The following is a 13,002-nucleotide window of genomic DNA, read 5'->3' on the forward strand; positions in this document are numbered from 1 at the left end:
GAACAATACAAATTATTGAATCGAAGAATAAATAAATTATGCAATAAATAGAATCGAAACAAAGAATAATTTTTTTGTTAAACACTCTGGCCGGGAACTTTTGAACACGTTAATTTACGTATTCTACAAATAAAGACGTAAGAAAAATAAATAGCGGTGATTTTTTTTGTAGTATCCTTTCACGTAATATGACTCTACATGTGATTCTAATAAAAATGTCTTAACACTTTTCTTTTGGAAGAAAAATCACAAAAACTATCTGGCCGGGAACTTTTGAATGCCACTGTATGTTTATAATGAACAAAGATCCAGTAACGATTCGTTGGAGGAAAAAATCTCCGCCTGGCACGGATGAAAGTGCACTCTAGATTGTTACGCGTTGAATTTTTGCATCGAATTCACGCGGTGAAAATTCTGAATAAAAATTAAACGGAATAGAAAATTGCGAGTAATCATCGATGGCGAGAAGAGGGAGAGAATAATCGATTCCTACGGTCGACTCTGAACCACTGAGGAAATTCAGATGCCAGTTATTGTTTTTCTGCGCCGGGCACCGTTCTCCGACAAGGCTATTTCTGCCTCCTCGTATTTCAACTCGAAACCGGACTCGCGGCACTAATGAATCGCGGTTCTGTTGGTATTGCATAAGGCAATCTTTTTCTTGCCTTTCGATACACCATCAATATAACCGTGCACGCACACATTGTGTGTTTGTGTGTTTCACGAACGCTTTCATAAGAGATTTTGATCCTCCTTGAGCGTCGATGCTGAAGCTTAGCGTGCATTAATCTCTTCGATTCCTCGCTGTTTTTACACGGCGAGTCCGGTTTAAGGTAGTTGTTCAGTGGATTTATTCAATGATGGATTTTAACAAAACTTCACTTGATTGTTCTTTGATCAAATATAAATCATGCGAGCCTATTTGAATTTAAATTGACCACCTCAGTTTTACGAACACTGGTATTACAATTTTGCAATTTCAGCAAGCTAGTTTACCAAGCTAGTCATGCCCGTTCGAACGCAATCCTGTACACGCAGGAATTTTCAGTCTAGTTTTCCTGCATGCTGTGTCGTTTCTGCCATAATCGCGCGGAAAAGTTGAATTAAAAATTACGCGCATTAAACGCAACTATGCGCATGCATAAACGACAGAGGCCTCGGGGATAGATAGCTGGAGGTCCTGCAAAGACAAAGCGCAGGAATGCCGTAATTATGCGCGGAAAATCTATAAATACACGGTGCGCGCGCCCGTTGCGAAATCATCTTTGTTTCTGCGCGTCGATGAGCTTTAACGTTCGCGTAAAACCGTATTTCGATCCGCGGGCATAATGAACGCCCGTCGCGGCGGAAATACGCGCGACGCGTTTTACGATTCCTCGTCGACGATAACGAACCCCTACTGTAAATACTGCCCTCGCTGTCGTAAACTGTCGACATCAGTCCAGATATCGTTTTGAATTATTTTAATACGGGGTAACTGGTCCAATAATCGGAGGATTAAAGGGTGATAACGTAAGAGTAGGTAGTTTCTGAACGTAGGAGAGTTGTTTCTATGAAAAGAAGTAAGTAGATGGGCCTTTTCGAATATCAATTACAAGGCTGAAGCGACGAGAAAGAATTTTACATATTATTCTTACCTTGGAGAAGATAACTCTCTCTTCCTTATCGATATGAGTCCTTAATTAAAAACGACTCTTCGGTACCATTGCGTGAAATCTTCCCCAGGTATCCGCTAAAATGAAAGAATACATAAACTCGGATGGGAAGGTGCGATACGAAGGTAAAATTATAAGAGAGTGGGTATAATAAAGTACAATAATCGTACAGAATTATGAAAAATGTTTTGGAACTTGGAAAAACGCTTTGCACCAAAGAAAAAGTCCACTTTAATTGACCCATCGTGAATCGTTAAATGCTCACCGAGGATTCCCTGCCACAGTTCCCCGTTTGCAACGTAATCGCCCGCTAATCTATCGTCATTCGCGGCTACTTTGTACGCGAGCTGGTCGTTTTCAATACAAACCGCAGATTACACGGCGTGTAATCACGCGACGGTTCTTCCTCCTCGCTCGTAACAGCTCTTTCGCGCACCTGTGACGCGGACAACGCCACTGCGTATACGTACACGGTATTTCCATTAAAAAAAGAAAAAAAAATAGAAGAAGAAGAAGAAAAAGGGAAACCACTCGCGGCTGTCGTCCGCGTCCACTTATCTCCTTACATTCCAGCGAAGCCAAGGTAAGCAGATGGGAAACAAAGAGGAGGAAAATGGAGAAGAAAAAGGAACATCCGTCCCTGTTTCGCGCTCTCCGCCAACGTTGACACAACAAGGCCCTTATGGTTCCCCACTGATCCTCTGTTCCCCTTCATTGTACAGTTTCCTGTCGCCATATCGCCCCATCAGGATAATCACCGCTACACTCTATGCGATCACGGCGAGAGTTAATTAAAGATCGATCAATTAGAGAACGGGGTCGACCGAGCGGACTTCGTGGAAATTATGTGCTGCCCGCTGGCAGCGGATCTGGTCGCGGTTACTTCACGATTTTGCTTCGCGTACCCGATGGCTAGTTGAATAAAAATGCAAGGACGACTAGGAGAGGCCCTCCTTCGGACCGATTGGCTTCGATTCGGGTCAGTTCAACGACGACCGGCGATAGGATCGAACAAGTCGAGACCTGACCAGGTACGTTCCATCGCGTGTTATCTCCAGGCAAACGGGCTATCTGCCTTGCGGGGGCGATCGAAGGATCGCAAAATTGATGTTAACACTTCTAACGCTAAACCTACGGAGGTTTACCATTATTGTTTTTACCACTATTTATCGTTTCGCAGCGAGGTTGTGGTAGGTAACGTTAAGATCGCAATGCAAGCTAGAAGTGGGTAAGAACAACGTTGGAAGTCTCTCGGAGATTTATTAATCGAAATGTCTAAGTGATAGACAATTGAAAATTACCCAGCTAGGTCACAGAGTGTGTTCGACTCTGATAACGAGCACGTTGTGCGCCTTATCGCGAGGTTCCCTCCCCAATTGATAAATTATTTCAGGTTACTCGTATCTACGGATTAGGGAAAAGGAATTTTCATTTATTAGCATCGCAGCTTGAAAGGATCGACTGTTTGTCTTTCTTCGAGTGATAAGTTACGTCCGATACAGCCAAGGCGATAACGCCTTCTGATAATATCGACGATAGCTTATATCCGCCTCGCGATTGCAATGCGACTCGGAAATTTTAATTTCCACTGGATCGACTTGGCGTTCAAAGTTCGAAATTCAAGGAACTTTGCTTGGAATAAACGTAAAAGAGGACTTCGTTGAATGCAACTCAAATTACAGGATGTATTGTGCTTCTACTTGGTTCTACTACGATTAATTGCTAGTCTTTTAAATTAGCAGCACAGTTTTTTACTATATCTGTCAATATCTGACAAGCTTGTGTACGCTACAGTGCAGCTTAATACTAACTACGAATTCGACTTTAATCAAGGTGACTCGAGTGAAAAAATACAAACGTAAGAGATAGATTGGGCATGAATTATTCATGAGCCTCGGGCAGTTACACGATCATTTTTCATATTCCAAGTATTTATTTATGCGCAGCATACATACTTTGCGTTTGAAAGATGTACGAAGACGAATAGCTCGATCCGGATCCAACTGACAAAGCAACCTTTCCATTTGTTATTAACACTGCCAACCGCGGCGCAAGTGATCTCAAGCATGTAATTCTTTTGAAAATTAACTCTTACCTACTATCTACGCTACCTGTCCATATTATCTTTGATTTTAGCGAGCTTGCAATTGGTGTAAGCACGCTTATTGTGCACATAAGCGCACAATGCAGCGAAGAGGATCTTCCTAATCATTCGGCAATACGTTAACACATGTTTACATTGACGTCAGTGTCTTCTTTTCTTTTCGTTTGAGTTTAAAACTTTTTTTCCTATTTTCAGACTCGACTAGAGTGATATTCTAGTGGAGAACTCTCAGGGTCGCCAGCACTCTTCCTACATTCTCTCTCTAGCGCTCCTCTTTCGCGAAACCTTGCGATATCCAGATTCGAACGGCTTTGTTTCGCGCTCAACGTCCTCGACGTGTAAAAATAACTCGATAGTTTAATGTAAACGTTGCGATACAGCTTGCACGAGAATCCGTGGCTCCCATGCCGACGAACAATCCGTCTCCTGTTCGCGGAATGATTGAGAACCCGACGTTGTTCAAAGCGCATTCGAGCGCGTTAAAATACAGGTCGGAACGTAAGTAACAGTTCTCCATTATACTTTCGGGACGCTCGTTATACCAAAGAATTATCTCTACGCGAATCTCTCTGGGTAATAAGTGAGCTAAAGATGTACGGGTTGCCCCGAGGCGAGTTCCGGTTGAAATAACGCTTAAACTACTGACATTACAAAATAATAACACGGGGGAAATATTGTCTGATTTTATCTTCATCTACGAAGAGGATATAACTTTATCTTCTATTTGTAAGGAAAGGTTATTTCCAGGTCAGTTGAAGCTCCTTTCCCAATTCTACGTTGTAAAAATCAATTCTACGTTTAGGAAAAAAAAAATGCAGAAACATGTGTCTTCGAATAACAATATCTTTATAAAAGATAAAATTTGCACATTGTTTCCTTCGCGTTAAAAGAAGAAACTTATAAAAATTACTGTTGCAAATAAATCCTCAGACTGTGTTTTGATTCATGACTTAGGGTTTTGTCTATTTCCGTCTTTATCCTTTTACTTTGAACACCGGGTATAAAAACTGACAATATCCGTTAATGACGGTGCCCCTAAACGACTCACTTTAGATGTTATCTCGCGAACGGTTAATTTTGCAAATATCTCGGAAAGCGAACTAGAACATTAGAAGATATTACCTTCGACAATTAACTTTCGCTGTTCGCTACTTGGCGAGATTTAGAAACGACACTGGAAGAAGCGTTCGCGTTTACCGAGAAAACAGACGGCCTCGAACGAACCGTCGAATCGACTGTTAAACGACTTGTAAAAATTTACGATCGCCGTTGCGTCGATCTTAATTCGTACCGAGAACTTTCCCAATTGAGCCAATTAGCCAATTGCGATAATTAACGCGGCGCACGATGAGATGCGAGTTAAAGCTGGAATTCCGGTTTCTTTCCTGGCGTATCCGACGCTTCGTGGGGCAAAATTTACGAACGAAACACACGAAGAACTGTATTCATTGAATTAGTAGAATCTCGAATAACAAATGAAATTTTAGAACAAACCGTTGCAACTTCTAAAACAAGTTAATCTATTATTAACTGTGAAACTGTGTAACTTCATACATTGATACAAGTCTGAATAATTATTGTTTAATTGTTTTGTTTAATTTTTCTTGCTGTATACTTGAAAAGTGGTTGAAGGGGAGGGATGGTTCGAAAAGAACACTCGCTGCTGTACGTTCAATATAATGAAATTTTATTTTTCATTGTATTTCATTCAAAAATAAAATTATTCGTAAAAAAAGATTCTTCTGCTCTCGTCGGCAGACAATACATACATACATATACATATATGCATATGTATACATATATATACACATATATATACATATATATAATATTACATAATAATAGCAATATTTACTCTCATGTATAGGGTTATATATAACTCTATATATGCTGCGCTTATCGTCGTTTCGTTATCACTGTACCAACTATATACATATATGTATACATATACAGACACGCTCGTATACATATATATACACATATACGTATATACATAGATATATATATATGTATACTCTAATGGGGTTTTCACTTACAGACTAAATCACATTGTGGTTTCCTTTACTTTCATACGTTTTTTGTGCCACCGCTTTTCTCGCTCGTTTCCTAACTGGCATTTTGTATGCATCTTAAATTCAGTCGATCGTAACAACGAGAGTTCGATCACATTATCAATTCATCTATCGTCGTCTTAGCCGCTAAAAAGGTCCGGGTTTTAAAATTACGTTCGGTGTTTCCTCCGATCCTCGTGCACAATTTTTCGTTAAAAAAAAAAAAAAAAAAAAAACAAGACATCAGAAATAGAGAGAGAATCATGTGCACGAGGAGCCCTTGGAATCACCAACGTTGCGGTGTTTCGTTTAGAGATAGACAAAACTCTAATTCGAATACAATTCTCGAATAACGAATAAACGATGAACAACATTTGACGCGTTAGCGATTTAATGAAAATTGAAAATCCATATTAAGCAATTATACGATATTGTATATCGATAAGAAAATCTTTTTCTCAGTTTTTATTTATTTTTTATTCGACCGGAAGTTTGCCTATCCCTGAATTTATTACTTGGTGAAAAAGGCACGCAGTACGTGATGGCCGATTCGCGAGACAAATGTTCCTCGACGCTTAATTCTTATTTTCCTCATCACAAAACACATCGTGTACATACAGACCGACGAAAAGGAGCCCCACTTCTTACAACAACACCATACAAATATCCAAAAAGTTGACAACGACTCCTCCTCGCCCCCTGAAACGACACGATATCGCTAAAGCGCTCTTCGTCGAGGGAACGCTGTCCTTGCCAGCAAAGGTGTTCGTTTACAATAAATTTTTCAAAAATAAAACGACGCACGAGAAAACAGCGCACGCTTAACTCATTACGAGAAATAAATTACAGGTTAAAATTGTCAAGTTATGTGTGCCGAAAGTCGCGCGTGAAAAAGCAGAGGTGGGCGAAATCTGGATACGAAAAATTGTGGAAAACCATTGGTCCGTTATTTGTTCGATAAAAATTACAATCTAAATTGTAGAATGTTCTCGTGTTTCAGATTCGACACAAAAACGTCCAAACTTTTATCTGTAAACAAGTCTCGAATAAAAGTTGAATAAAAATTAGAATTTAAATGATTGGAATGAAGTATTCCACTAGCGTTCTTATTAATAATAAATTCTGCCCAACTCTGCGCGAAAGTCACGAAGACGCAGGGAACAGAGGTTGAAAGTTTCATTGGTAGCGTTTAGGAGTTCTCGATTCGAATGGACTCCAAGAGTTAAATAAAACAAAGAGTAGCGAGTGAAATCTTTGTTTGATAAATCTTTTTCCTCCGCGATGAAAACGTCGCCCAAGAGACTGTTCCAACGACCCCGTAATACGTGTATCTAAAAAATATAAACGAATTTCTTTTCCTTTCTCGAATTGCAATCTCCCGATGGCAAAGTTCGCTTATTGTACGCCACTTAGATTAAACCTACACCTCATGCTGAACAAGTTCGTGACCTACGGAACCGAAGCATCGCAACAATTCGCAGTGTTCTTTTTTTTTTTTCATTATTTGTCCCAGTTACATTCATTGTTTCTGGTTTGTTTTGGGGACTGAGCGTTTCTTCGTTATCGACATGGGCGATGACGAAAATGAGTCGCAAAACCGGACTATCGCTCCTCCGACGATTATTCGCGGCACGTTATCGGCCGCACGTACCGTGAATTCAGAGTCTCCTAACCTGGGAGTTACGTAATCCACGCTACGTAACGAAAAGTCAAGACGATTCGACGGAATTTGCAACAATGGTCGCGGGATTCCGTGGAATCGCCCGATTCAGGGACAATTTCATCGTTGAATCGACGAAGAAACGCACGAGCTCTCGATTATTATTCCTTCCTAGCATGCGATTCCTGATTATCAAGTAATCACAATCAACAACGTGATTAACCTGGTAGAACGAGCTTCGGAAGATTACGAATAGTGAGATTACTGACCCATGATCGTAGATTACTAATGTTATCTACGATTACCAGACTGCGGCTTTTATGCACTTGCAGGAAAATGCGAGGAACATATGCCTAAAAATATTAACATCAACCATTTGCACTCCAACAAATTTGGCTGTACGTTGGTAATCGACTTCAAGCAGTTTTTTCTTACATTTCTGAATCTAAGGCAATTTTCAAACTTCAAATTCGTATTAACCAAACACAAGCGCACATAAGTGCCTGAATCTTAGACGTGCAAAGAGTGAATGTTATTGCATTAATTTACGAAACGTATTCTACGAATAACACATTATGCATATGTTGCGCCACAGATGAACAGAAGTAATCGGAATCTAGAGTAGTAATTGGCCAACTTTGACCATCAAATAGACAAGAAGTGTTGCGATACTCCGAGGGAAATCCTATTCTTTTCTTTTTCATCATTCCTTGCGTAATGGCACAACGGTAACGCTGCGCGATTCTGTTACCACGTGGCTCGATCGAAATTGAAAGAAAAGCAACCCAAGCGAACCTTCCCGACGTTTCTTTCCCCGTTCGCGCGAAAAATCGATTTCCATTTGCATTGTATTCCTTTGAAATGCAGCGTCGTCGCCGCGCGTGGTAACACAATCGATGCCTGTGCACTTGTGTGTATATTTTATGCAGATCCCCGCGCATAGCACGTGGTACGCATAATTTACGAGGGCATACTGGACAAGACTAGATGCACATATGACGAAACAAAAGAGGCTCCAAGACACGCGGAGATGTCGAGGAACCGAGGTGGACGCGACTCGTTACACACCAGTCTCCGACTGTTAACGCAACCAGAAGGGGGCAGGGGATTGTCCCTCGTTTGTAAAGTATTTAAACAATTCGTCGCGATACGTACCTCGCAATAAAAGAGGAATTATCATTGTAAAAATCTAGTTACGTTCATCTATAAATATTGTTATACGAAAAAAATACTGTCCCCCTTCTATTTGACAATTTTTGGTTGCGCCACGGCTAGGCTTAAAAGCTAAGAAGGAAAGATTCTCGGGGCTTTCTCGTGGAGAGTTGCAGTCTGGACACGATGCACCGAGCAAAAAGAATTTAAGAGATCAACTATTATTCCAATATAAATGTTGTATATCGTTAACCCAGTCTGACGTTCTTCCAGGAAGATTTGTAATGTACCTGAAGTATTTCAAGCCTACATTCTTTTAAAAGTATCAATTTAGATATCCTGACGACGTTACTTAGCTGAAACTTTTTTCCTTACTTAAATATGCCATACCTAAACTGTATATTTAAAATTTGTGATGTAACGATTTTTGTTTAAATAACAGAACAACATTCAGGCACACCTGGGTTAAACTACCTGTTTTACAAACATTTTGCGACGACAAGTAGGGAAGGAATTCGGTGCGTCGCATCCAAACGCGACAAGAAGATGATCTCTGACGGTGATTTCAACGCCGGCAACTGCTCCCATCACCTATTCTATTTGTACAGCCTTAAAACAATGGTAGTACTCTCAGAAAAATTGGGGTTAAACGATCGAGGTCGAGAAATCGTCGGTCGAAAGTATCGAAGAATTTCGTAAGCTCGCGATTGTTTCACCAAAAAAAGGAAATGAAAAGTGGATAGCAACTGTTGCATCTAACGCGTGTGTTCTTCGAGTACATTTTTACAGCACCGTGTTTACGCTACTTAACAATTAGCGTTTTTGATTCGCGTCTAGGCACCGAAGATCAGAGCTGGGCGAACTTCTTATGTAGATAAAAATTTCGAAGAATAAACAACTTTCGATGTGTTATTCGTCGAATAAAAATTGCAATCAAACTATGACATTTGAATAAAATATCGTGTTTTTATTCATCTATTATTCGACGAAAATTCTGCCCGTCTCTGCCAAAGATTCCGACCGTAAAAAGCACTATGTTTTTCAGTCGCTTCTTACACGTACGTTCGACACATTCGCCCCCCTCCCCTCCCACAAAAAAAAACGAATCTTACAAACTATTAATTGTTACTCTGCGCGTGAATACGTATATTAGCGTTATTATGTACATCCTACGAATCTTCGACAGAAGCTTGCTTCGTTTGAATAAAATAATTTATTCAACGTGAAGAAAAAAAAAGCGCGCGCGATCGCTCCTAAAGTTCGCGTCACGAGAGTATAAAAAGATTTGCCAAAGAAGAAAAAACGTCTCCCGTTCGCGGATTGCCACGAAATCCCGGACCAAGCGAGGATCGTTCCTGATCGCTCGACAATTCAAACTCCTAACAAGAGAAAATGGTAAGCGACTCGGAAGATTCCGCGGTAACGACAAATAGTTACTAATTGAGCGCGCACACGCGCTCGTTACAAAAACTACACGAAACCGATCACAATCTCGGTGGATCAAATACAAAGAATGCAAAGAGGTATTATTCCCCGGCGGAGGGAAACTCGAGCAAGTGAACAAAGAATAGAAGAGAAAACGAAAATAAAACGACGATTTAACGAGGACAACTTGGCCTCGACAGATTCTCGCCGATGATTGAGTTTCCCTCGAATATTATAAAATGGAAAATTTCTAGGTCAAGGATAGGGAATCTAGCATTGCAAGGCCGCTACTGATATTCCGAAGAGATGTGTGTCTACATATAAATTAATTTCTTTTTAGAAACGAACCTACGAAACGAACTTCAAATTATAATTAATTTCCACCAAAGTGCTACAATAACTTTACAATTCTATATATCTAGAATAAATATTTGAGAATCCATCTTTTATAAATGAAGAACAATCGTCGCGATTGACAACATAGTAGCCTCCAAAATCGTGAATTCCCTATCCCTGTTCTAGGCACCGCGGAAATTCGAATCTCCCGCCAGTACTCGCGGTTCTCCAAAATGGCCGCGCTCCGCGAGGTCCCTCTCTTCCTTCTCCGTCAAGTCCCACCCACTCTCCTTTTTCTCCATCGCCGCTCGCCTCTTCCCCGCGTTCCCCGCTCCTCACCGCGGTACTATACAGTTCCAAGCTTCCTCTTCTCCGCGCCGCTATCCGCAGGGCCGCGAGCGTTCCACGCAGCGCGTTTCACGTGCGTATGGCTGAGCCACACGCAGAGATGCAGATGATATTAATCTCCATCGTCGACCCGTGTCCCTTCGGGAAGCACATCTGTCCCCCCGGCGCGGCACACCAAGGCACTCCCTTTCTATCACGCCGTCTAACACTTCACCGTCCCCCGTATTTCTCCATGGAAACAACGAAGAAAACAGGGCAACGAAAACGACGCGTTCGGATGGACAACGTCCATCGTTTCCCTCGTGGGAACTTTCCGTGACCAAGGGACCGTCACCACGTTTACTGAAGCCATGTCACCAGACGAAACACACGTCAGAGAGTCCCGTCCGGGCCGTCGGCTCAGAACTGACCTGACACAGCCATGATCTGGCAACCTGAATGCACGTGGTCCATCACCTGCTCCTTCAACCGACACACGTGCTCCTTCAGCCTGTGCACCGCGGCGCTGAGCTCGGTATTCTCGCCCTTGAGCAGCTTAACCTTGTCCTCGAGCCTGGAAATGCGCTCGAGCTTGCGCCTGCGGCACTTGGAAGCGGCCACGCGGTTCCTCTGACGTTTCCTCTCCAACTTGATCCTCTCTTGGTTCTCCATGTCAATGGGGGACATAGCTGGTGAACTGGACACGCTGGGCACCGTCTGGGGTTCATCCTTTATCTGGATCAGACCCTGGCTCACCGAAGATTCTGTGCTCTGCACGCTGCTCGGTGGCTCCAAGGTCGTGTACGTCGCTCCATGGATGCTGCCTGGTTCCTGGGAGCTGTCCGAGTGATGAAGTTCGTTCAGAGCATCAACGAAACCACGGGCGTAGAGTTCCTGAGCTTCGGTGACAGCCTTCGGGAACAAAATCTGCGTAGGCGTTGGTAAATTCGTCGTTAAGGTCTCCTGTTGGGAGATGATGAACTTCTCCAGCTCTGGTGAGCCGAGCTTCAGCATGTTCAAGTCTGGTGAACTCAAAATAGGCGGCATGTTTAACGCCGGCGGTAGAGGCCCCAATCGAGGCCTCTTCGCCTGAGGTCCCTGTCTCTGACATCCGTTCAAATCTAGCGTTAGATTGCGTTTTAGCTGGCCCACGTTGTTCTCGCGATTCACGGCGACGTAGACGCTCGTGTCCTCGTAGAACGTCTGCTCCATCGTCGTACTCCGCACCATCGATGCCGCGGAACTGACTGCCTGCCAATCGAAAGTTTGGTTAGAGTACTCGTTGCGCGACTAGAGCTGTTCTCCGCTGACTTCGCCGTCGCTCGTAGCACGAGTAATTGTTAAAACGCGACGATCGGTTGCCTTCGATAATCGATCGCTCAATTCCGTTTGCGAATCTCTGTTTTTCCACCGAGCACACCAGTTTACTTTTTCACCGTCGTTACATAACCGTGCAGTCCGGTTCGTAGACTCACTGACGGTACTTGTATCGCCACGGGTCCCTTCGGATCGTCTCTTTCCCCTCACCAGATGCGACACACAGGAAAACGTCCACGTATCAACACATTCGTCCCGCGGCACTCGCGGCGTATGTGGTATATGCGCCTCGCGATATCGCTCCGAAAGTTGAGACGCAGAAGGTGTATTTCCCGTCCACCTAACGCACGACTTCCATACACGTCGCACGTCCGACTCTTTCAGCGGACGACGGTGACACGAGGACCGACCTGCTTCAACTGTCAACACAACAATGACTCACGACACGCAATCCGACAAACGTGATGTTCTGCGCGTGTGCACCTCTAGAACAGCCTGCAACTATAACGTCGGACGCGGATGTCACTCTGCCGCACGGCACGATGTCTCGACAACTTGTGAACACCCAACTAAATGTACTGCCTTATATCCCGTGACTCACGTCCACTAAAAATAACTCCGACGCCACCAGCGCATTCAGCGATTGGCCAGTGGTGGCGTCACTCGCCGACACCCATTGGCCAGACAATCGACACTACTAGGAAATGGCTGACGCGTGCGCACTGGACTAACGTTTTCCCAGTGGAGGGAGAGTTTGAACGCCGGTGCGCGCGTTTAACAGGCGACAACTTTTACTTACTGTAATTCGCTTGTTATTTTTGAGCCCCGATAATAGCAACGTTCTATGATGCGCTGTAAATAATACGACCGCTATCGAGCATCGTATTCGAGAAAATATTCGAATGGAATTTAATATGCGTTCTGAATTACTGCTGCACGTTAGCACGATGTTCTTTTTCTGTTTAATTCACTGTC

General features: G+C 42.9%; 2 protein-coding genes across 4 annotated transcripts in view; both read right to left on the reverse strand.

Moving 5' to 3' along the window:
• The window catches only part of LOC128886442 (uncharacterized), a 90,631-nt gene that overhangs the window by 75,915 nt on the left and 1,714 nt on the right, over window positions 1-13,002 (reverse strand). The window contains exons 1-2 of one of the 3 annotated variants that reach the window (XR_008459807.1): window positions 1,921-2,740; window positions 1,638-1,732 (exon numbers count right to left, since the gene is read on the reverse strand). The exons of 1 other annotated variant lie outside the window; for it this stretch is intronic. The gene's annotated coding sequence lies outside the window, so the exon portion shown is untranslated. Of the gene's footprint in view, window positions 1-1,637; window positions 1,733-1,920; window positions 2,741-13,002 lie in introns of those variants that run through there. One more of the 3 variants, XR_008459806.1, reaches the window with a different exon arrangement.
• Window positions 5,426-12,603, reverse strand: LOC128886422 (transcription factor Jun). The gene has a single exon (XM_054141340.1). The coding sequence runs from the start codon at window positions 11,938-11,940 to the stop codon at window positions 11,131-11,133; it is 810 nt and encodes a 269-aa protein (XP_053997315.1). The 5' UTR covers window positions 11,941-12,603; the 3' UTR covers window positions 5,426-11,130.

Source organism: Hylaeus anthracinus, unplaced genomic scaffold, assembly GCF_026225885.1.
Source record: "Hylaeus anthracinus isolate JK02 unplaced genomic scaffold, UHH_iyHylAnth1.0_haploid 11982, whole genome shotgun sequence".
NCBI classification, from domain to species: Eukaryota; Metazoa; Arthropoda; class Insecta; order Hymenoptera; family Colletidae; genus Hylaeus; species Hylaeus anthracinus.

What these genes read in the sequence shown, in the direction of transcription:
- LOC128886422 (XM_054141340.1), bottom strand. Translation starts at nt 11,940, where the DNA reads ATGGTGCGGAGTACGACGATGGAGCAGACGTTCTACGAGGACACGAGC.